The sequence below is a fragment of the Hemitrygon akajei genome, chromosome 11 (genome assembly GCF_048418815.1).
Source record: "Hemitrygon akajei chromosome 11, sHemAka1.3, whole genome shotgun sequence".
In the NCBI taxonomy this organism is placed as follows: domain Eukaryota; kingdom Metazoa; phylum Chordata; class Chondrichthyes; order Myliobatiformes; family Dasyatidae; genus Hemitrygon; species Hemitrygon akajei.
Genome location: NC_133134.1, coordinates 100,509,919 through 100,534,043, shown reverse-complemented (window position 1 = coordinate 100,534,043; position 24,125 = coordinate 100,509,919). Strand labels below are relative to the sequence as shown.

General features: G+C 45.2%; 1 protein-coding gene across 9 annotated transcripts in view; it reads left to right on the top strand.

Annotated features, from left to right (window-relative positions):
- Positions 1–23,619, top strand: part of tdrkh (tudor and KH domain containing) — a 33,957-nt gene extending 10,338 nt beyond the window's left edge. For 7 of the 9 annotated variants that reach the window (XM_073061380.1, XM_073061387.1, XM_073061389.1 and 4 more), the window contains 9 exons: positions 884–1,169; positions 2,277–2,449; positions 3,686–3,858; positions 5,683–5,747; positions 8,488–8,639; positions 15,190–15,321; positions 17,577–17,673; positions 21,630–21,710; positions 22,385–23,619. In XM_073061380.1, the coding sequence (XP_072917481.1) occupies positions 884–1,169; positions 2,277–2,449; positions 3,686–3,858; positions 5,683–5,747; positions 8,488–8,639; positions 15,190–15,321; positions 17,577–17,673; positions 21,630–21,694 (1,143 nt within the window). In that variant the 3' untranslated portion in view covers positions 21,695–21,710; positions 22,385–23,619. The remainder of the gene's footprint in view (positions 1–883; positions 1,170–2,276; positions 2,450–3,685; positions 3,859–5,682; positions 5,748–8,487; positions 8,640–15,189; positions 15,322–17,576; positions 17,674–21,629; positions 21,711–22,384) is intronic. The other 2 variants (XM_073061384.1, XM_073061383.1) reach the window with 2 other exon arrangements.
- Positions 23,620–24,125: the final 506 nt, after the last annotated feature.

The window sequence follows — 24,125 nt, the reverse complement described above, 5'->3', positions numbered from 1 at the left end:
CCATTCTGCTGCATTTCCTGAGTTCCAGCCTCCCCACCTTTAGTGGCAGAGGACCAGGTTTGTTTGTTTCTTTTTGAAGCATAAGTACTGCTTAAATGTAACAATTAATAACCAAGGGCAGAGTGTGTCAGGGGATGTCACTGTTTTAACCCACTCCAAGTCGTATGTGGAAAATGTAATGATGAAGGAAGGCAGTTCCAATTCCTTCTGAAAGTTCTCTGTCACCTTCAGCGCACAACTTCTTTAAAGGGGGCAAGTAGCAAAGGATATTGAATGTTAGAAACCCCAGCTTGCTGGGAAAATTGTGTCAAACACACCACTTGGAAATGTCACTGGCTGAGGCTAGTGAATGTCACACCTTTTAGATTTAAGATTTAAAGAATAAAATTAGCTTTACTTCTCCATGCTTCTGGCACCAACATAACATGAAAACAATTTAATAACTTGTGCATCTTTGCAATGTGGGAGGAAACCTAATCACTCAGAAACATCCTCACCATGTCCCCTTTAACAGGCCTTTCAATATTAGACAGGCATCAACAAGCCCATATCACCCAGTTACACCCCCAGGTTATTAATTAACTGGCATGCCTTTGGAGTGTGGGAGGAAGCCCGAGCATCTGGGGAAAAACACCCACACAGTCATGGGGAGAACATACAAACTCCTTACAGACAGGTGTGGGAATTGAACTCAGATCTCCAATCATTGACTCAGTGTTGTGCTGACTGCTATACTACTGGTTTGCCATGTAGGAATGAGGCAGAATTCTTCTCTGTTTCTGTTGGGCTGCTGTGTTTTGATTTTTCAGGAAGTATCCCCAGAACCATGCCCTGAGAGGTCCCACCTCCTCATATCACTGACTCAGCATCTCCTGTCCCTCAGGCACTGATTTTGGCAAAGATGGAGGAAGAGGTGGCCTTCCAGCAGAAGCTGGCATGCTTGACCGTCAGCAGAAGGCACCGCAAGCAGCCTGTCGGCACACGGCTGGAGGGGGTTCCGTCTGCTGCCTCCCAGGCCAATACCCCTGCCTCTCCAGACGGTGAAGTGTGGGCATCAGACATCAGCGAGGAGGGACAGGAGGGGCACAGGATCAGCTCCACTATCTCAGTTGAGCCCTCGGTAGGAAGCCAGCCAGTCAATGACTCGTGCCAGGTGTCTAAATTCGAAGGTAAGGGCTGGTGCTTTTGTGTTGCCCAAGAGCAAGGGGTCATTGTTGGGAGTGAGCAGGGTGGTTGCAGTGGTAGATGAGGTGGCAGTCACAGAAGCTACAAAGACACTGTGGTTCTCGTGTTGATAAAGCTGTACGTCTGTGCGAGCAAAGACCCAGCTTTGAATGTGGGCAACTGGGACAAGGAGAGAGGAAGCTGAGTTTGGCATGGGCAATTTGTGCCTAAGGGCCTGTTTCTGTTCTGCATTACTCTGTGACTGACTCCATTAGAGTCTATTATTAAGGATGACGTTTCTGGGTACTTAGAGGCACATGATAAAATAGGCCAAAGTCAGCATGGCTTCCTTGAGAGGAAATCTTGCCTGATAGAACTGTTGGGATTCTTTGAGGAAATAACTGGCAGGACAGACAAAGGAGAGTCAGTGGTTGTTGTTTATTTGGATATTCGGAAGGCTTTTCACAATGTGCTGAACATGAGGTTGCTAAACAAGAAAGATACTGGCATGGATAGAAGATTGGCTGACTGGCAGGAGGCTAAGTGTGTAAATAAAGGTGGCCTTCTCTGGTTGGCTTTTGGTGACTAGTGGTGTTTCACAAGGGTCAGCATTGGGACTGCTTTTTACATTATGTTAATGATCTGGATTACAGGATTGATAGCTGAGTGAGAGTGGGAGAGTCTTAAGACCAGAATAGAAAATTATCCTTTTAGAACAGAAATGAAGAGGAATTTCTTTATCCAGAGTGTAGTGATGGCTGTGGAGACCAAATCATTGGGGTACATAATTGGAGTTGATAGTTTCTTGATTAGTAAGGGCATCAAAGATTAGGTAGAGAAGGTAGGAGAATGGGGTTGAAAGGGAAAATAAATCAGCCACGGTTGAATAATGGGTAGAATATTTGAGTCGAATGGCCTAATCCTGCTCCTATGTCTTATGGACCCCCAGTGCATTGTAGATGGTGTGAAGGCTGTGAGGTGAAAAGGTGAGTCACTTGCCCATTGAGCCCAGCCCCTTGCTAGCTCTCATAGGGCTATGTTTATCCATTCCATTTGTTCCTGCAGCAATTCCCAGCTTGAAAGGTAATTTTTATTTCCTCCCTTTTCCACAGTTCCCAGTCCTGACTTCAGTTTCCTTGCAGACGAACATCTGGAAGTTTACGTCTCAGCGTCAGAAAATCCTAGTCACTTCTGGATCCAGATCCTGGGCTCCAGGTGTCTGCAGCTTGACAACCTGACCTCTGAGATGACCCGCTATTACAGCAGCTCCACTGGTACTGTGAGTGTAGGTTGCAAGCTATGCCCCATGCACGGGGGGATTTGGAAAGTAATCCTACATTTCCACAAGGGCTTCTCATCCAGTGAAACAATTTTAAAGTGTGGTCAGAATTGTTGTCAAAGCAGAGTTCATTGTAATAGGCACAATTACGTGTCAACACAGGTGCAATGAGAAGCTTACTTGCGGCAGCATCACAGGCAGATAGCATCATACAAAAAAAAGCAGTATTTACAAGAAAAATATATTTTATACTAAATGTTACAAGAAAAAAACATTTAGAATAAAACTAAGCAATGTCAATTTTAGTGAAGTTGTGGTTGGGTCTGTGCTGGTTGGTTCAAGAACCAAATAAACATACGTTTCTTCACAGTGCAGTCCCTTTGGCCATGATGTTGTGTTGAACTTTTAACTTCAATCTAACCCTTCTCTCCTATATAGCCATCCATTTCTCTCTCATTCCTGTGCCTTTTTCAGAGCTATTTTCAATTCTCGCTGATTTGATTTGATGCAAAACAATGCATTTTGTTTCGATGCTCGTGTCAAAGCTTATTTTTAACCTTGTTTTTTAAATGTCCCTAAAGTATCTGCCACTACCACTGCCCCTTGCAGTGTGTAACACACACCCACTACTCTGTTAAATAAATAACTAAATAAATAACCTAGCTCTAATACCCCCACTATACTTTCTGCTAATCACCCTAAAATTATGCCCTTGTATTGGCCATTTTAACCTTGGAAAATGTCTCTGGCTCTCCACTGCTCTTGGATCTATGCCCCATGTTGACAGTGACGTAGCTGTTCTTGAACCTGGTGGGATGGGACTTCAGGCTTCTGTACCTCCTGCTCAATGGTAACTATGAGAAGATGCCATGGCCCAGATGATGGTGTTCTTTGCTGATGGTGCTGCTTTGATCTACCTCCTGCTGTAGAAGCTCCTGATAATGGGGAGGGATGTGCCCATGATATATTGAGCAGAATTCATTACTTTTGTGGGTTCTTGCATTCTTGTACATTGGAATTTACGTACTAGATTGATTTAACCAGTCAGGATAAGTTCAACAGTACATCTGCAGACATTTGTTAGCATGTTGAGTAACATAGTAAACCTCATAGGAAAGTAAAAATGCTGGTGTGCCTTACTTGTCTTTGCATCTAAGTGCTGGGTCCAAGATTTCATCCCAACTTTCCATTGGTGCTCAGCCTAGTGGAACCTGATTAACCCTTTTCCTACAAACTCTGCAGGCTGAGGCATTTGTCCCCAAGGTGGGTGACATTGTGGCAGCACCATGCCAGGGTGATGGCCTCTGGTATCGAGCTTGTGTGCTGGGCTTCCTGGAGAATGGGAATGCGGACCTCTATTATGTGGATTTTGGAGACAATGGGGAGGTGTCGATCGGGAATATGCAACACCTGAGGTTAGTCTGATTCTCTTTCCTACCCGCTTTCTGTTGTGTGTGATCATGAGTGAACCCCATCCCCAAGTGACATTGCCATGCAGGGTCCTTTTGTTGATAAAAATTTTTGATCATCCAATTAACCCAGGATCGTGGAAACTACTTGACATATTCACCTGATTTATTTCAGCTATCACCAGGTTTAAAAGCCAGTTTTAATACATGGTTCTTGCCCTGTAATCAATACGTACACCTCAGGGACTCCAGTGGTTCAAGAAGGCAGCTCATCACCACCTTCTCAAGGACAACTAGGGATGGGCAATAAATGCTGGCTTAGCTGGTGACGTCCACATCCTGTAAATGAATAAATTAAGAGAAATAAATGCCTGTGGTACTCGAATCCACAGCATATGAATATAAGACAGAGGAGCAGATGTAAGCAATTCAGCCCATGAACTCTCCTCCACTATTCCATCATGCCTAATTTATTTTCCCTCTCAATTCCATTCTCTTGACTTCTCCATTTAACCTTTGACATCCTTACTATCCAAGGACCTATCAATGGTTCCATCTAATATCAGAGAATATATACAACCTGAAGTTCTTACTCTTCGCAGACATCCACAAAAAACAAGACAACCCTAAAAAATGAATGACAGAAAAACACTAGAACCTCAAGGCCCTCTCTCCTCTCCCATACACAAGGAGCAGCAAAGTATCAACCCTCCCCCACTTACATCAGCAAGAAGCATCATTACCCACCACCCACCAAGCAAGCAATAGCAAGCCCCCAAAGAGAGACCATGATCTGCAGTCCAACAAAAAATGTTTTTTACATGACTATTTGGTGTGCCATAGACTCTCTCACTAACGTGAGACAGAGAGGTGTTGCCACAGCAAGAGGGGAGACCTACAAAACATTCCCTGTTATAGTGTGTCGCATTGCTTTTATTTCGAGTTTCTCCAACTTGAGAATTGGCAGCAAACTTTCCCCTACCATCAGGAGAAAGAGAGAGCACGATTGCCCAAGTACAGAGGCCTCCAACAGTCAACCCGCTGTTCACAATGTTCCATCTCTCTCGCAACACTTCAGTCAGTGACACTGGCATGGAATTGGCCCCCTCCAGCAAACACTGCTTTATATATATGTTCAATGATTTAGCCTGCACTACCATTGTGGCAATGAATTCCACAGATTCATCATCCTCCGGCTAAAGAAATGCACCTCATCTGTTCAAAAGGGACATCCTAATCTGAGGCTGTGACCTCTGGTCTAGGATTTCCCCCACTATAGGAAACATCCTCTTTAGCCATCCACTCTACTTAGGCCTTTCAGTATTTGATAAGTCTCAATGAAATCCCCCCCCCCCCCCCCCCATTCTGCTAACCTCCATTGAGTACATGTCTGCAGCAATCAAATGCTCCTCGTATGATAAACTTTCATTCCCGGTCTGTTGATGGGGAGCCTCAGAGTAGACAGTGAGGTATTTGTGAGGTGAGATTCCCCTTTCATGATTCTGAACTCTCACACAAACTCTGCTGCAGGCTGTAGTTGAGAAAAGTTGGAGTCAGGGCTTTACTCTGCATCAAACCCAGAGGAGAGAGGCTTGATTGTGGAGTTAAGCACTGGTTTGTATGACGGAAGGTCAGATGTCTGCTCCTTGGGGGCACAGAACAGAGGGAGAGCTGTAAAATCAAAGAGAACATTGTATAAGTGAGACTAGAGAAATGTTTCATTCCCTTTCTATTCCTGCTCCTTTTCCCCATTCTGTCTACTTTGTGTGTTCATCTGTTCTGCATGCTTGCAGCTTCTGCCTCCTAATGCCTTTGCTGTTCTGCTTGCAGGAGTGATTTCCTGAGCTTACCATTCCAGGCTGTCGAGTGCAGTCTCGACGGAATCCAGCCAGCCGGTCAGTTTCCCCATCCAGCCATCCAATGTACTGGGGAGGAATGGGGCAGATGGGGCCTGTGTGTGACTGGGTAACTGCAAACCAGTAATCATGAGGAGATGTCTGTTTGCCTCAATTCCCCAGTTTCATTCAGACAGAAGGACATGAGAATAGAGCCAACTTTTATACTTGCACCTGATGCCCACCTGCCTCTGTTTCCCAATTTCATCCCCTCTTGCTCCAGCTAGCTCTGTCTGCCCATTCATAAGACCATAAGACATAGAAACAGAATTAAGCCATTTAACCCATCGAGTCAGCTCCACCATTCCATCATGGCTGATTTATTGTTCCTCGCAGTCCCATTCTCGTGTCTTCTCTCTGTAACAACCTTTAACAAAATCAAGAGCCTATGAACCTACACTTCAGATATACCCAATGACACAACTTCCACACGGTAGCAATAAATTCCTTCAGATTCATCAAATATTGCTCCTCATTTCTGTTCAAAAAGGATATTTTTGTTTTCTGGTGTGCTTCGGTCCAAGATTCTCCCACTCCCACTAAACCATCAGTCCTGTAATCTAGATCATTAACATATAATCTCTGTTCTAAGGGGACGTCCTTCTATCCTAAGGATGTGCCCTCTGGTCCTAAACTTCCCACCCACTGTAGGAAACAGCTATCCATGTCCACTGTATTGAGGCCTTTTAATGTTTGAAAGGTTCCAATGGGATTCCCTGTCATTCTTCTAAACTTAAGTGAGTATAGGCCTAGAACCAGCTAATGCTCCTCATATGTTAACTCTTTCATTCCTGTTATCATTCTTGTGAACATCCTCTGGACTTTTTCCAATGCCAGTACATTCTCCCTTAGATAAGGCCCAAGACTGCTCATAATCCTCTAAATGCAGTCTGATTAATGCCTTGTAAAGCTTCAGCATTACATCCTGGCTCTTGTACTCTAGTCCTTTCAAAATGAATGCCAACGTTACATTTGCATTCTTTACCATCGACTTAACCTGCAAATTACCCTGTAGGAAATCATGAGGGCTCCCAAGTTCCTTGCACCTCTTTTTGAATTTGCCTACATCTTTATTCCTTCTACCAAAGTGCATGACCATACACTTCCTGACATTGTATTCCGCTGCCACTGCTTAGCCCATTCTTCTAATATAAGTCCTTCTGCAGACTGCCTGCTTCCTCAACACTACCTGCCCCTCCACCTATCGTTTGCAAACTTGGCTACAAAGCAATCAATTCTGTCATCCAAGTCTTTGATATTCAAGTGTGGAATGAAGCAGAACTGACCCTAACAGAACACCACTAGTCACCAGATGCCAATCAGAAAAGGTCCCTTTTGATCCTACTCAGCCAATCTTCCATCTTTTGCCCTTCCATGGTCTACCTATTATCTGCTAGCCCTTATCTTACTCCTCTCTCTCTCCCTTCCTTCCTCTTTTTTATACTGGCTATGTTCCCTTTTAAATCCCAGTCTGATGCGGGCTGTGCACTAGAATCATTGGTAGTTCCTCTCTTTCCACACTCACAGATGCCGCTCAACCCTTTGAGATCCTCTAGTCAGTTCTGTTTGCGGTAGGCCATTTGCCCATCAGGTTTGTCCTGCCGTTCAGTGTGATCATGGCTGATCTCCTCTGAGCCGTTCCCTATCACTATCAATTGCTGGACGTTTTTTTGTCTATTTCCTCTTTAAAGACCTTACTCATCCAGCCTCTGCAACACACTAGTGGTTCTCACCCTTCTGCAACAAGTTCCTACACTCCCTCCCCAGTCCCCCCCCCCCCCCCAGTTTAACGTGCCACCTTCTAATCTGGTGATGTCCCCTCATTGAGGTTTCAGAGTGGACACATTTCACCGTCTACCATCCTGCCCATTCAAGGTCATGCATCTTTCAGAAGGATTGTCTCTCGTTCTTCTGAGCTCCAAAGAATGCTGCCCGATCTTTTGCTGCTCTAATTGCTGCCAATTGTGAATTTCTGACTTCAGTTTAAAACTGTGGTAAGTTACAGGATCAGTAGTGGGATGTTTAACCTGCTGATCCTGCTGAACACCCAAGTACTCGGGTCTAGCCCTTCCCCTTGAATCCGATCTGCCTCCATCCTACCTCCAACTTTGCATTCCCCCACCACCCCCTCCCCAGAGAATTAGGATCAGGTTTATTATCATGGGTATGTTATGAACTTTGTTGTTTTGTGATGGCAGTAATACATAAAATATACAATAATGTATATTGAAATTAATAAGTAATGCAAAAATAATGAACATGAGATTCTACATAAATGCAAAGTAACACACAATGAATGCTGGAGGAATTCAGCAGATTAGGCAGCATCTATGGAAGTGAATAAGGAGTCTTGTGTTTCAGGTCAAGATCTTTCATTAAGACCTGACAAAAGGTCTCTGCCTGAAATGTCAACAGTTTATTTACTTTCAGCAATGTTGCCTTACCTGCTGAGTTCCTGCAGCATTTTGTGTGTGTTCCAAAAACAGTGAGGTAGAGGGGAAGAAACAGTTCCTTGACTATGTCTTCCCTATGCCTGGACCAGGAATTTCAGCCTGAGTCTGAGGAACTACATTCTTTCTTTGAAGATATTTGATTGAGAGGCTCAGATTTTCATACACTTGAAAGTATTTGCTCAGCCGATATGCCTGTGAGGTAACATGTAAGAAGATTGGGACACAGGAGATTAATTTTCTGATGGCAGCTGAACTTATGGTGCATTGTGTGTGTGTGTGTGTTTCAGGGGAGGGCTGGTCAGAGGAAGCGATGGATTGCTTCGACAGTCTTACCTACTGCGCAACGTGGAAGGTCCTCCTAGCCCGGATCTGCAGTTACTCACAGAGCGGGGGTGTCACCAGACCACAGGTGCAGTTGTTTGATCGCACCAGCAACAAGGTAAGAATGGTGTTTGGCCACATCTTTGGGACTGGTGTGGAGTTAATTTGGGATTGGTTTATTAGTCATAGTCTTAGAAAACAACAACACAGAAAATGGCCAGATAGTTCATGCCAAACCATTTAAACTAGTCCCATTAACCTGCACCAAGATCATATACCTATCCAATCTCTTAAATGTTGAAATTGAAATGCATTCACCACTTGCATTAGCAGTTTGTTCCACAGTCTCCCCATCCTCTGAGTGAAGAAGTTTCTCCTCATGTTCCCCTTAAATATTTCACCTTTCACCCTTGATCCACAACCACCACTTGTAGTTTAGTCCAACCACAGTGGGGGAGAAAACTGCTTGCTATAGAAAACTATAGAAAACCCTATCTATACCTCATAATTTTGTATACCTCTATCAAATCTCCCCTCAATTTTCTTTGTTCTAGAGAATAAGTTTCTAGCCTATTCAATCTTTCTTGTTAACTTAGGTCCTCCTGTCTCAGCAACATCATTGAAAATTTTCTCTGTACTCCTTCAGTCTTGCATCTTTCCAATAGGGAGGTGACCAAAACTGCACGCAATACTCCAAATTGGGCCTCACCAATTTCTTGTACAACTTCAACATAACATACCATCTCCTGTACTCAATACTTTGATTTATGAAAACAATGACCTCTATTCCCAGATCCCTTTGCTCTACTGCACTTGTTAGTACCCTGTGTAAGTGTAAGACCTACCCTGTTTGGTCCTTCCAAAGTGCAACACCTCACACCTGTATGTATTAAATTCCATCTGCCATTTTTCATCTCCTCTTTCCTGCTAGTCCAGTTCCCATTGCAAGCTTTGGTCTACCTTGCTGTCTACCACACCCCTAATCATGGTGTCATCCACAGATTTGCTGATCCAGTTGACTACATTATTGTCTAGATCCTTGATGTAGATAACAAACAATAATGGACCCACAACTAATCCCTACGGCACTTCACTAGTCACAGGCCTCTACTCAGGCAACCATCTATTACCACTCTCTGGCTTCTTCTTTAAAGCCAGTGTCTCAGTTACAAGAAAAAGTTTGTAATCCAATTTACTGCCTCGTATTGAATGCTAAGTGACAGAACCTTATTGACAAACTTCCCATGTGACACATTGTCAAATGCATTGCTCAAGTGGATGTAGACAACATCCACTGCCTTGCTTTCATCAACTTTCCTGGTAACTTCCTCAAGAAGATTATAAGATTGGTAAGACACAACCTACCATGCACAAAGCCGTGCTGACTATCCCTAATCAATCTCTCTCAATTCAAATACTCATATATCCGGTCCCTTAGAATACTTTCTAATAACTTTCCCACTACTGATTTCTGGCTCACCGGCTTATAATTTCCTGGTTTATTCTTAGAGCCTTTCTTAAACACCAGAACAACATTAATTACCCTCCAATTCTCTAGTACCTCACCTGCCACTAGGGATGATTTAAATATCTCTGCTAATGCCCCTGCAATTTTTGCACTTGCCTCCCACAGGGTCCAAGGGAACAACTTGCCAGGCCTTGGGGATTTATCCACTGTACTTTGCCTCAAGACAGCAAACATCTTCCTGCCAGTAATTTGAATAGGGTCCATGACCTCAGTGCTACTTTGCCTCACTTCTGTAGATTCTATCCAGCTCCTGAGTAAATACAAATGCAAAAAAATCAACTTAAGATGTCCCCATCTCTTTTGGCTCCATGCATAGATTACCATTCTCTAATCTTCTACAGGACCAATTTTATCCCTTGTAATCCTTTTGCTCTTCACCTTGCCTGCTATAGCAACAGTAACCCCATGCCTTCTTTTAGCTCTCCTGGTTTCTTTCTTAAGTGTTCTCTTGCATTTCTTATACTCAAGTACCTTATTTGTGCCTACTTGCCAATATCTGCTATGCATTTCCTTTTTTTCTTAACCAGGGCCACAATATCTCTCAAACTAAGGTTCCCTATCCTTGCCTTTTATTCTGACAGGCACATAGAGGTTTTGTACTCTCAAAATTTCACTTTTGAAGGCTTCCCACTTAGCAAGTACACCATTGCCAGTAAGCACCTTGTCCCAATCCACACTTCCTAGGTCCTTCCTAATACCATAAAAACTGGCCTTTCTCCAATTTAGAATCTCAACCCGAAGGCCAACCTATTCTTTTCTATTACCCAGAAAGTAATGGCATTATGATCACTAGATGCAGAGTGTTCCCTTACACAAACTTATGTCTCCTGCCCTGTCTTATTCCCTAATGGGAAATCAAGTATTGCAAACTCTCATTGGGACTTAATTATGTACTGATTAAGGAAATTTTCCTGAACACATTTGACAAACTCTGTCCCATCCAGCCCTTTTATAGTATGGGAGCCCCAGTTAATATGTGGAAAGTTTAAAATCATGTACTACAACAACCTTACGTTTCTTCCAACTCTCTGTACAAATTTGTTCACTAATACTGCAAACCGTTGGATAGTCTATAATGAAGCTCCATCAATGTGGTCATACCTTTCTTATTCCTCAGTTTCACCCATAAAGCCACACTGGACGAGTTCTCCAATCTGTTCTGACTGTGCACTCCCATGAAACACCACTCCCCCTTTTAATCCCTCCTGTGCTATCATGTTGAAAACAACAGAACCCTGGAATATTAATCTTCCAGACCTGCCCCTCCTGCAATTGTCTCACTAATGGCTATAATATTATAATTTCAGGTGTTGATCCATGCCCTGAGCTCAACTGCCTTTCCTATAATACTCATTGCATTGAAATGTAACCCCTGGGTCGCCTCAGGCATCGCTCAAACTCGTTCTAGTCTAGGGGGAGCAGCCTTCGGCCCCGCCAAACTGGGTAATCAGCTGGTGTGGATGCTGTGTGATGTCCCCGCCTCGCCCAAAAAACAGACAGTACACCTTATGCGATTAAATGAGTACAATTTATAAAGATTACTATAAGTAAGCGATTACTAACGATACAGTATATATGAATAAGAGAAAAAGAGAAAAGGCGCCAAACTTATCAAAGTCCAAACCACTTCGTGCACAACCGTTGGAGCTCAATTACTGAAGTCTTCTGGCCACCATTCGATCCCCTCCGACTTCCTCAACCCACCTCCTGGGACCTCCACGGTGGTCGACCAGACGCTCCACACTCCTCTGTCTCCGTCTTCTCTCATCACCGAAAACCTTGGGCCGGGGACCGTCGCCCAGCTTCCAGCATCCCGTCCTCTCTCTCTCACTCCATCGCGCCGACTCCCCAAAATCCCCGCCAACAATCAGTTTACAGTCCCAAACAAGTTTCCAGCACTTATCATAACAAAGACGCTAGCATTCCTACTATTAACACAGGCGCCAGCATTCCTACTTTTAACAAAACAAAGACGCCATTTTGATTACATACACAGTAACAAAAAAAAAAGAAACCCCCCGTTACAGAAATATACACAGCTCAGGACTCTAGTTGCACTATGTCTAACCTTTTGATTTGAGGACAACTCTGTCCTCGACCACATCTCTTCTATTCCATGCACGTCTGCTGGTACCTCATTCTTCCGCCAGGCAGCCAGGGCTAGGTCTTGTCATTACCTACCACCCCACCAGCCTCTGAATCCAGCACATAATTCTCTGAAACTTTTGCCACCTCCAACTGGATCCCATCACCAAACACATCTTTCCCTCCCCCTCTATTTTCTGTTTTCCGTAGGGATCGCTCCCTACGAAACTTCCTTGTCCATTCGTTCCTCCTGATCTCCCTCCTGGCACTTATCGTTTCAAGCAGAACAAGTGCTACACTTGCCCCTACACCACCTCCCTCACTACCATTCAGAGCCCCAAACAGTCCTTCCAGGTGAGGTGACACTTTACCTGAGTCTGTTGGGGTCACGTTCTGTGCTCCTGGTGTGGCCTCTTGTATATTGGTGAGACCCAACATAGATTGGGAGATCGCTTTGCTGAACATCTACGCTCCGTCCACCAGAACAAGTGGGATCTCCCGGTGGTGACCTATTTTAATTCCCCATTCCCTTTCTGATTTGGCCTCCTCCGTTGTTGGGATAAGGCAACACTTAGATTGGAAGAACATCACTTTATATTCATTTGGGTAGCTTCCAACCTGATGGCATGAGCATCAATTTCTCCAACTTCCAGTAATGCCCCCCCCCCTACCCCATTACCATTTCCCATCCCCTTGTCCCTCTCTCATGTCATCTCCTTGCCCACCCATTGCCTTCCTCTGGTGCTCCTCTCCCCTCTTTCTTTCTTCCATGGCCTTCTGTCTCTTTCGCCAATCAACTTCCTAGCTCTTTGCTTCATCCCTCCCCCTCCAAGTTTCACCTATCGCCTGGTGTTTCTCTCTCCCCTTCCCCCACCTTTCAGATCTACTCCTTAGCTTTTCTTCTTCAGTCCTGTGGACTCTTTTTTTTCCATAGATGCTGCCTGGTCAGCAGAGCTCCTCCAGCATTTTGTGTGTGTTGCTTGGATTTTCAACATCTGCAGATTTTCTCTTATTTGTGATTTCTGACTTCGAGGTCTTAATTACATCTGTCTCCACAATCACTCTACTATCTGTTCAGGCACTCTGCTTCCCATCCCCCTGCAACTCTAATTATAAACGCCCCCCCCCCCCCCCGCCGATAGTAGTAGTAGTAAACCTTTCTGCTAGGATTTTGCTCCCCCTCCAGTTTCTCTGGAAGAGACCCCAATGATCTGAAAATCTGAAGCTCTTCCCGTTACACCAACTCCTTACCCATGTGTTAAACTGTATGATCTTCCTATTTTTGTCCTCACTAGCATGTCAGCAATACTGAGATCGTGGCCCTGGAAATCCTGTCTTTTAGCTTAGCACCTCATTCTCTGAACTTGCATTAAAGAACCTTGTATATCCCTCTTCCTACCTATGTCATTGATACCTATACGGACCACAACCTTTGGCTTCTTGCTCTCCCACTTCAGAATGCTGAGGATTCAGTCTGGGACTTGGGAGGCAACTTACCATCTGGCAATCTTGTTCTCATCCATAGAGCATTCTTTCTGTTCCCCTAATTAACAAATTCCCTTATCACCACAGTTGTTTCTCCTTCCCTTTTCCTTTCTGAGCCACAATGCTAGACTCAGTACCAGAGACCTGTGTGCTATGACTTTACTCTACTAGGTCTTTCTCCCCACCCCCTAAAAGTATCCAAAGTTATATTGATGAAGAGAATGCCGCAGGGTTACTCTGTACTGACTGTTTAAACCGTTTCACCTCCTGACTGTCACCCAGTTTCCTGTGTCCTGAATCTTGGATGTAACCACCTCTCTATATGTCTATATATCACCCCCTCACCCTCCCGAATGAATCAGAATAACTCCATGTTGGGGAGTTCCAGCTTCAACTCCTTAATACGGAGTGTTCAAAGCTGCAGCTGGAGGTTGCCCTGCCTTCCCACATATTTTAAGAGAAGTATTCCATTATCCTGCCTGGCAACCCTAGCTGTAACTATTATAAAGAAGGAATCAATAAAGAAACTAAGAACATTTATCCACCTCTTCGCATTCTCCCACTCAAGCTTCATCTTGCTGAAGCCTCGATGGCCTAAAAATCCCCACTCTTAATAGACTCTACTCCAATAAAGGCCATTCCTCTTGCCCATGCCTTATTTTAATTTGTACTTGCAAATGAATCCCAATCTGTGGCTGCTGTTCAAACACTGAAACTCTCACAAAGTATTTCTTTTTAATGCACACTCACTGACGCGTGAGTCACACCTTCTCTCACTCCTATCTCTGATCAGCAACTGTTATTGTGAGATGTACCAAGATACAGTGAAAGGCTTGGCTTGCAGGTCAAATCATTACACAGTGCATTGAGGGAGAACAAGGTTAAACAATAAGCATGCAGAATAAAATGTAACAACTAATGAGAAAGTGAGTGCAGGTAGATAATATGGTACAAGATCATCTCGAGGATATCATGAGGTCAAGACCCCAACTTACTCTTCAAATCTTTCGTATTTAGTAATATTATAACACTAGGATAAGATTAATTTTATTTGTTACATGTACTTTGAAACATACAGTGAGTTGTGTTTGCATTTGGGCAGCCCACAAGTGTCACACTGTTCTGGCGCCAGTGTAGTATGCTCACAACTCACTAACCTAACCCATACGTCTTTGGAATGTGGGAGGAAACCTGAGCGCTCGGAGGGAGCCCATGCGGTCATGGGTAGAACATACAGACTCTCTGCAGACAGCAGTGGGAATCAAACCTTGATCAGTGACAACTAGTGCTGTAACAGCATTAAGTTAACTGCTGAGCTATCGTGCCACCCTTCTCTTTGAGCCTGGGGGTATTGCATGCTTTAAGGCTTTTGTGTCACCTGCCTAATGAACGAGGGGAGAAGAGAGAATGTCTGGACAAGGAGTAGAATCTGGGGCATGCTGATGGGAATGTGGAAAGAACAAGAGAAGGTAGATAAATGGGTTGATGGTCTGTTCAGACTTGGTGGGGGAGAACGGCCTGTGTGTGTGCTCAGTGACTGTTGAAAGGCTCTTCTGTCTGGTGTGTACAGAACGTGAACATTGGGGATGAGCTGGTTCGACTGGGACACGCAGTGCAATGCGCTCAGCATGATGATGCTGCAGCGGGAGATGGACTGGACACTAGTGGCCGGACTGTGGCAACATCCCTTCAAAAGCTGCTGGTAACGTATATTAACACCTACTCTCAGATACATGACCCTTGGGTACCCACCCCCAGCATCGTAACATCTTCATACAGGTTGGGCATGAACTTGCTCTCTGCAATGAGAGGACAGCATCCAGTGAAGGTTGGGGCAGCAGAGAGGATAAGGAGGTGTATTACCCTCAAAGCAATCAGTGAGAATGTCCAGGGGGGCAGTGGGATACTAGTGCTGAAGGACAGTGAGGCGGAGAAATTGACGAACAGGCAGGACATCTGGGGAGGTGGGGTCGGCATCAACAGACGGTCTGTGAGGGTGGGAGTGCCAGAGGATGGACCTATGGGAGGGGGTTGGGGGCGCTGACAAGTGTACTGTTGATGCTCAATGCACTCTACTCAAATGTTGTAAATTTTCTACATATCTTTCCAGTGAAGTTAAGGAACTCAACGTGCCTGGCTTTTACTGTTCCCTCTCCTGTCTGATGTACTCCCTGTAAATCTCCTTGCCACCTCTGTTGCCTCGGTACACTTGTACCCAGCAGAATGGTTATCCTTAACAAAGCTCTTGGCCCAGGGGATATCTATTTCTTTAAGGGGAAAGAGATACTAGAAAAAGAAAAGTTATTTAAATTCTCCAGTCTGTAGTGAGTGTGGAATATGTACTAGATCAGTGACAGTTCAGTAAAGGATTGTGTTTACCAGTGCTGCAGTACCTGTAGTTTTGTGAAGTGATCTATATCATCTCACAGATTCAACCAGTAATATCGTAGGTTAGTATATCAGGAGTTAAGACATGAGGTTGTGGATGCTAGAATCTGCAGCAATGAACAATCTGCTGGAGGAACTCAGCGGGTCAAGAAGTACCTATTGGGAGCAGTGGGGGCAAGAAGACAGTCAACATGTTGGGTTGAGACCCTTCACCAGTCAGTGAATTATCACCTTGAGCCAAATGCTCTATTCTCACAACTCTTTCACCTTGGCTTCCTGTGGAGCTTTTCCACATCCATAGCTGATGTACATTCTGTGGCCACTTTATTAGGTATAGGAGTGGAACCCAGTGTGGTTGTTTGCTGCTATAATCCATCTACTTCAAGGTCTGACATGTGTATTCAGAGATACTCTCCTGCACATGAATGTTGTGTGTGTGGCCTCCGTCGATCATGGTCGACCATGGGAGCTGTGCCTCTGGTAGTCACTGGGAGTGGCTTCTCCAGGGCACAAGCCAGGGCAGAGTTGATGTGGAGATCCACCTGTTGTCCATGCAGTGGGACCCCCCTCTTCATGCTAATGACAGGTCCAAAGGAACAACAGAAGTCAATACAGTTTGTTGCCAGCAGCATCGCAGGAGATGCCATGCCGGTGCTGGGTACAGCAGTCGGCCACCTTCAGGACTCCGACTCTGGATCTCTCCTCAGGGGTTTACTCCCAAAGCCTTTCCTGTGAGAGGGTATAGCCGCAAGGCAGCGGAGGTTTGAAGTAGGAGTTTTCCCTCTCCTAGATGAGCCACCATCTGTGGTTAACGAGCCCCATCTGCCCAGAGCAACTGGTTTTAAGGTGCCAGTGGTCCGCCTTTTGCCCCTTCTCCTGTCAGTGAAAACAGCTCTGCCGGGCATAAGAACTATGCCACACGTGAAGGCCAGGAGTTAGACTTGGTTGTCAGAGGCTGTTTGAGACGCATGCCATGAAGAGCATGGGAGCTCATCCCCACTAACACCCTTCGGCTATGATTACCCTTAGAGCCATGACTGTGTAATGTATGGTTATTTGAGTTGCTGCCATCTTCCTGTCAGCTTGAAACAGTCTGACCATTCTGCTCTGACCTCCCTCACTAACAAGGCTTTTTTGTCCACACAACTATCCCTCACAGTTTACCATTCTCTATAAACTGTTGTGCCTGAAAATCCTAGGAGGTCAGCAGTTTCTTGGATAGTCGAACCACTTTCTCTGGCACCAACAATTATTCCATGATTAAAGTCCCTTTATTACATTTCTTCCTCATGCTGATGTTTGGTCTGAGCAACAACTGAATCTCTTGAACATGCTTTTATGCTTTGAGTCTCTGCCATATGATTGGCTGATTAATATTTGCATTAATGAGCAGGTGTACATAATAAAGGGGCCACTGAGTCTAGACTAGCGATCTTGTTCCTGGGAATGAATCCTGAGCAATAAGTGAGATATCTGTGCAGCTCTTTTGCAAGTATTGATGTGAGAACTCTATGCAAACTGTTTTTGGTGTTGAGTCTGCTGTCTACTGACCTGCTTTGTCTGGTTTAGAATGATGTTACTGGTGGCGTGGATGGAGGCTCAGTCTCTGAAGTGCCTGCAGAAAGTGTACAACCACAGCTATCAGTTCCTCAGCAGAGTCACACAGGTACTGTAAACATCAATCAATCTTTCAAATTCTCGCCACAGTTCAATGGGATCATGGCTGATCCTCTGCCTGACATTTTACTGTACTGCTCTTTCTGTCTTGAGCATTGGGGTGACGTGGTTGCATTGTGGTTAGTGTAACACTATTACAGTGCAGTGACCTGGGTTCAATTCATGCTAGCGTACATACTCCTTGACCAAGGAATATCTATGCTCTCCCCATGACTGCGTGGGTTTCCTCCGGGTGTTCTGGTTTCCTCCAGCATTCCAAAGACATGAGTTAATTGATAATCCGTAACTTGAGTGTAATTGGGTGGTGCTCATTAAATATTGCATTGTGTGAGAGCTTTGTAAAACAAGGCAGGGGAGATCTCATTGAAACCTACTGAATATTGAAAGTGCTGGTTAGAGTGGACATGGAGAGGATGTTTCCTATAGTGAGTGAGCCGAGGATCAGAAGGCACAGTGGTAGCAAAACAGAGAAGAGGAGGAATTTCTTTGGTCAGAGGGTTGTGAATCTGTGAATTCATTGCCATTAGTGGTTCTGGAGGCCTAGTCATTGGGTATATGTAAAGCAGAGGTTGATAGGTTCCTGATTATTAAGAGCATCAAAGGTTATGGGGAGAAGGCAGGAGAATAGGGTTGAAAGGGATTATAAATTTGGAATGGTGGAGCAAACTTGATGGTCCAAAATAGCCTAATTCTGCTCATGTCTCCTCGGCCTGTTACAGTGTTGAATCTCAAAATGAAACTTATTGCAGTATTTAGAATCATTTTAACTTTTAAGACTCCTCCCTTTCTCACCCAGTCACTCATTATCTTCTTTATCACTTTGTGTCTAACAATTTATTGATCACCTAAAGTGGACCCCTTGACTGAGCACCCACAATACTTTGGGGAGGGAATTTCAGAGACCTTCAGCCCTCCGAGTGAAGAAGTCTGGCTAACATTGTCTCTGAAAAGGTGTTTCCTGGCCTATCCAGTGAAAAGTTAACAGCCTCTTTAGCCTTAAAAATAAAAGATAAACATTAGCTGTGGTTGCCACATACACATCGAAATGTGTGTTAAAATGCATTGTTTGCATCAACTTTCAACGCAGTCTAAGAATATGCTTGGTGCTGCCTGCAAGTGCCACCATAGCATGTCCACAACTTAATGCCAACCTGTACATCTTTGGAATGTGGGAGGAAACAGGAGCATTTGGAGGAAATCCATGTGGTCACAGGGAGAATGTGCTTATGGACAGCAGTGAGAATTGAACCCCGATTAGTGACTGCTGCACTGTAAAGTGTTATGCTAACTGCTATGCTACCATAAATACAAAGTACACTGCAGATGCTGGGGTCAAAGCAACATGCACAGCACGCTGGAGGAACTCAGCAGGTTGGGCAGCATCAATGGAAGCAAACAGTTAACGTTTTGGGCCGAGACCCTTCGTCAGGACAAGAGAGAGGGGGCAGGGGCCCAATAAAGAAGGCGGGAGGAGGGTGGGAAGGAGAAGGCTGGTAGGTGCCAGGTGAAAAACCAATAAGGGGAAAGATCAAGGGGTGGGGGAGGGGATAGGCAGGAAAGGTGAAGAAGGAATGTAAGGGGAAAGCACTATGGATAGTAGGAGGCAGAATCATGAGGGAGGTGATAGGCAGCTGGGGGAGGAGGCAGAGTGAAACTGGGATGGGGGAAGGGAGCGGGATGGAATACCGGAAGTTGGAGAATTCAATGTTCATGCCAAGGGGCTGGAGACTACCCAGACAGTATATGAGGTGTTGCTGCTCCAACCTGAGTTTGGCCTCATCATGGCAGTAGAGGAGGCCATGTATGGACATATCCGAATGGGAATGTGAAGCAGAGTTGAAGTGGGTGACAACTGGGAGATGCTGTCTGTTGTAGCAGACAGAGCGGAGGTGCTCCGCTTTCCGCAGGGATCATTTCCTCCATGACTCCCTGGTCCACACGTCCCTTCCCACGGATCTCCCACCTGGCACTTATCCCTGAAAGCATAAGTGCTACACCTGTCCCTACACCTCCTCGCTTACCACCATTCAGGGCCCTAAACAGTCCTTCCAGGTGAGGCAACACTTCACTTGTAAATCTGTTGGGGTCATCTATTGCATCCGGTGCTCTCGGAGCGGCCTCCTCTACATCGGTGAGACCCGATGCAGATTGAGGGACCGCTTCGTCAAGCACCTCCACTCCGTCCGCCACAACAGACAGGATCTCTCGGTTGCCACCCACTTCAACTCTGCTTCACATTCCCATTCGGATATGTCCATACATGGCCTCCTCTACTGCCATGATCAGACCAAACTCAGGTTGGAGGAGCAACACCTCGTATACTGTCTGGGTGGTTTCCAGCCCCTTCGCATGAACATTGAATTCTCCAACTTCCGGTAATTCTCTCCCCCTCCCTTTCCTCCATCCCAGTTTCACTCTGCCTCCTCCTCCAGCTGCCTATCACCTCCCTCATGGTTTCACCTCCTTTTTATTATCCATAGTGCTTTCCCCTTGCATTCCTCCTTGGTGCTGAGATACAATGAATTAAATGAAGGAGTCTTGGCCCGAAATGTCAACAGTTTGTTTATTTCCATGGGTGCTGCCTGACCTGCTGAGTTCCTCTATTATTGTGTGTTGCATTGGATTTCCAGCATCTCCAAAATGCCTTGTAGTTATATAAATCCTATACTACAATGCAAACAAAATATTAGTACAAATTGCACACTGTAAGAGGTGCTTTGTAGTGTTCAGTTGCTGATAGGGTTAGGGTGGTACAGTTTGTTTCAAGAACCAAATGGTTGAAGGGAAGTCACTGTTTCTGAACCTTGTGGTGTGGGTCTTCAGGCTTCTGTACCTCCTGCCAGATGGTCGGGGTGAACCAAATGGTTGCAGTCCTTAATGATGTTGGCTTCTTGAGGCAGGGTCCCCTGTAGATATAATCAGTGTTGGGAGGGCTTTGACCATGATGGATTAGGCTATGTCCACTTCTAGCAGGTTCCTGTGTGGGATAAGGGTTAGAGGAGGATTTTGCAGGATGATATTAACTCGCATATCTCTCAAGAATGACAAGAAGTCCCATTGAATCATAACTGGTACATAGTCATAGAGCAATACAGCACAGATTGGCCCTTCAGTCCATCTTGTCAGTGCTGACCATGGTGTGCACTTAAGCTTGTCCCATTTGCCCATGTCTGCCCATGCCATAGTTAGTGCATTCCTATCTATGTAGCTGTCCCAAGTGTCTTTCATTGTGCCCCCCCCCCCAACCACTTCCTCTGGCAGTTTCTCCATACGCACACCAACTTCTATGTGAGAAAAGTTGGGTCCTTTTTTTTTTTACATCTTTCCCCTTGTATTAATCCCTTATTTTGGTGCTCTTTCCCACTCAGTGTAGGGAAATTCTTACAGAGAATGGGTTTGAGAGGAATAATTAATCAGCTTGTAGCAGACTCAATAGACCATATGGCCTAATTCTGCTCCTATGTCTGAAGATCTTATGGAAATCGAAGTGATAGCGATGAGGAAACTACCCACCCACAGTGGGCAATATTGTGCTGGGGAGTGGCTGAGTTCGAGAGTGATAGATCCCAAGTTTGTACTAGACTCCTGCAGCTTGGAATTTGAGAACTTTAAATGTGTTAGCAGCCCCCCGGTGTACGTTGAGTATGGAAGACGGCTGACGAACAACCTACAGGCCTGCACTTGCAATGGGGAGACGGGAGTCCTAAGCCCACCTTGGTGCTGAGATACAATAAATTAAATGAAGGCAGAATTTACAAAGGGTGTAAGTACTGGAGGGCAGGAAATAGATGGACAGTGTTAAGACATGTTATTGTTGGCTGGGCAGCCTCGTGCAACAAGAGGGCTCTATTGTTAAGAAGGTCCTCACCTCCATACCTTTGGCACAGTTTCTGGACAAACCTGCTGCAGAACTTCCTCATGGCCTATGTTTGTGATCTGTTCCAGAGCCCTCCGTCATCACCAGCTCAGAAGCTGCCGCTGTCAAGGATACGTTTCTCTTGGACCATTAATTCCCATTTCTCCAAGGTATCTCTGAAACTCGGGTCTGCTCTCAGTCCTCAATTTCATTTATTCTCACCACACATTTGAGCTCTTTCTCACACCATCCTTTGTGCAAACTTTATGCATCTCATTTTATTAGTGTCTGGTTAGCCTGTCCTCCTGTGAGGAATGTTTCAGATTGGTTGGATCTCCCTCCACTGTTATCGCCTCCAGACACATGACAGGTTGACTGTGATCGGCTAGCAATCCTGCCTTAATGGGGGCTGCTCCTCAGTCACTCACTCGCAGCTTGGTTGAAATCAGTCCTGTCAATAGCACAGTATCAGTAATTGCCACAGCTTTAGTCACATATGCTCTTGGTGCTCACAGTTCCATGGATGCATCCAGGTGCATGTACCAGCCTGGAAGGTGTGTGGAGAGGATGGACAGTAATTTAGAGACAGTGGTTGTAGGATGATCTGGAGGGTGTTGCATGGGGATTGTGGGGGGGGGGGGAGGGATGGAAGAACTGAGAGTGGGTGGACTAGGTGAAAGGTTGGAAGAGCTGAGGCTGAAGAGGGAGATGAATGAGGAGTGGGAAGGATAGGTACATAGAGGTCTGGGGATAGTAGCTGGGGTTCATGACTAGAGCAGTCAGACCAGTCTGTCTCTGGATGGTGGACAGTGTGCTGTCTGACTTGTGTGTTTTTTCCTCACAGGAGTGTTCCAGAGCTGGAAAGCTAGACCTCACACCGCCAGGACAATACTTGAATGTACAGTTCAGGGTGGAGTAGAACTGACAGTTCTTTTCTTTGCATTGTTTGGTTTAAAAAGCCTTAAACTCACCTGGCCTTCATGAGGCCAGAGGGTCTCGTGGATGTTCCCTGCAAGTTGGTGCACCCATGTGAGAGGAGAGAAGGGGTGGGTGTCAGCTGTACACACCACAACAATCATCCCCCAACATCCTCCACTCTGGTTTGTCTTCCATGGGTTTATTTTGTTGTAAAATCCACTGGGAATGTTTTGTCTTCAAAGCTGAATCCCATTTAGAAATTGAAACCTCTGTAAGACTTGTGCTTGGGTTCAGTTTTTCTAATGGAAACCATCTCTAGGTGCCCCAGATCCTTGTAGAACTGATGTGTGCCCCTGTCTGGTGGAAGAGATTAACCAGTTCCTTTTCTCCTGACTGTTCCCAACTGCCCTCATCATCTACTTCACTTGATTCCATGCTCCACCTTCCCTTCCTACCAGATTCCATCCCTTGCAGCCCTTTATCACATCCTCCTCCCACCTCCTGGTTTCTGTCAACTTTTCCACACCCCTCCTCCATATTCTTCTCACTCCCTCCCCCCCCCCCCACTTGGATCCACCTGTTACTTGCTGGTTCTTGTCCTTCCACTTCCCCTTACCTCTGACCACCTCCCTTCTATTAGTTCAGATGAAAGGTCTCGATCTGAAATGTTGATTGGTCCATTCCTTCATCACAGATGCTGTTTAAACACCTTGGTACCTCCAGCAGATTGTTGCTCCAATTTCAGCATCTGCATTCTCTGGCGATTCCCTGTTTGTCTCCTCACAGCCTCCTTTTCTTTTGCAATTTTCTTTTGTCGATCCACCTCCTGCTCTTGCTCATCCTGTGCTATTCTGCAATCTTTACAGGGGTTGTGCACCTAGGTTAGTAACTGCTGTGGAAAGAGCCAATTCCTTCATGTCTGTTAAAGTTGGGTGTGATACCAGGGAGGGTGTCAGTACCTCCTGGAACTCACAGGACCTAGCAACTGTTGAAGAGAAAAAAAATATTGCAAGCCGTCTCCTGTAATTTCTGAGAAGGACTGCTTATGGATCAGAGCCCTGCTGAACTGTTGATTTTATTTCCTTCATGGTTTAGTTTTCTGAAATTGCTGACTGCAATAGAGAGATGGACAGTAATAAAATCTTTGTTGGAATTCCTGAACCCCTGTCCTGAGTTACTATCCTTAATTATTTATACTTGAGGTTTGTGATTTACATTGATAGGACATAAGAGCAAAATTAAGCCACTTGCCTCTACCATTCAATCATGGTCCATTTAATATCCCTCTCAACACCATGAACCCACATTCACCCCATCATCTTGGTCACCCCAACTAATCAAGAGCCTACCAACCTTCACTTTAAATGTACCCAATGACTTGGCCTCTAGATCTGTCCATGGCAATGAATTCCACAGAATAACTACCCACTAGCTGAACAAATTCCTCCTCCTCCTCCTCCTCCCTGTGCTAAAGAGATGTCCCTCTCTTCCGAGGCTGTGCCCTCTGGTCCAAGGCTCCCCAACTATGGGATATGTGCTGTCGGTGTCTACTTTGGGCCTTTCAATGTTTGATAGGTTTTAATGAGATCCTCCTTCTAAACCAATGAGTATACTGGACCCTCTCCAATACCAGCACATACTTCCTCAGATAATTACTCAAGTACTTG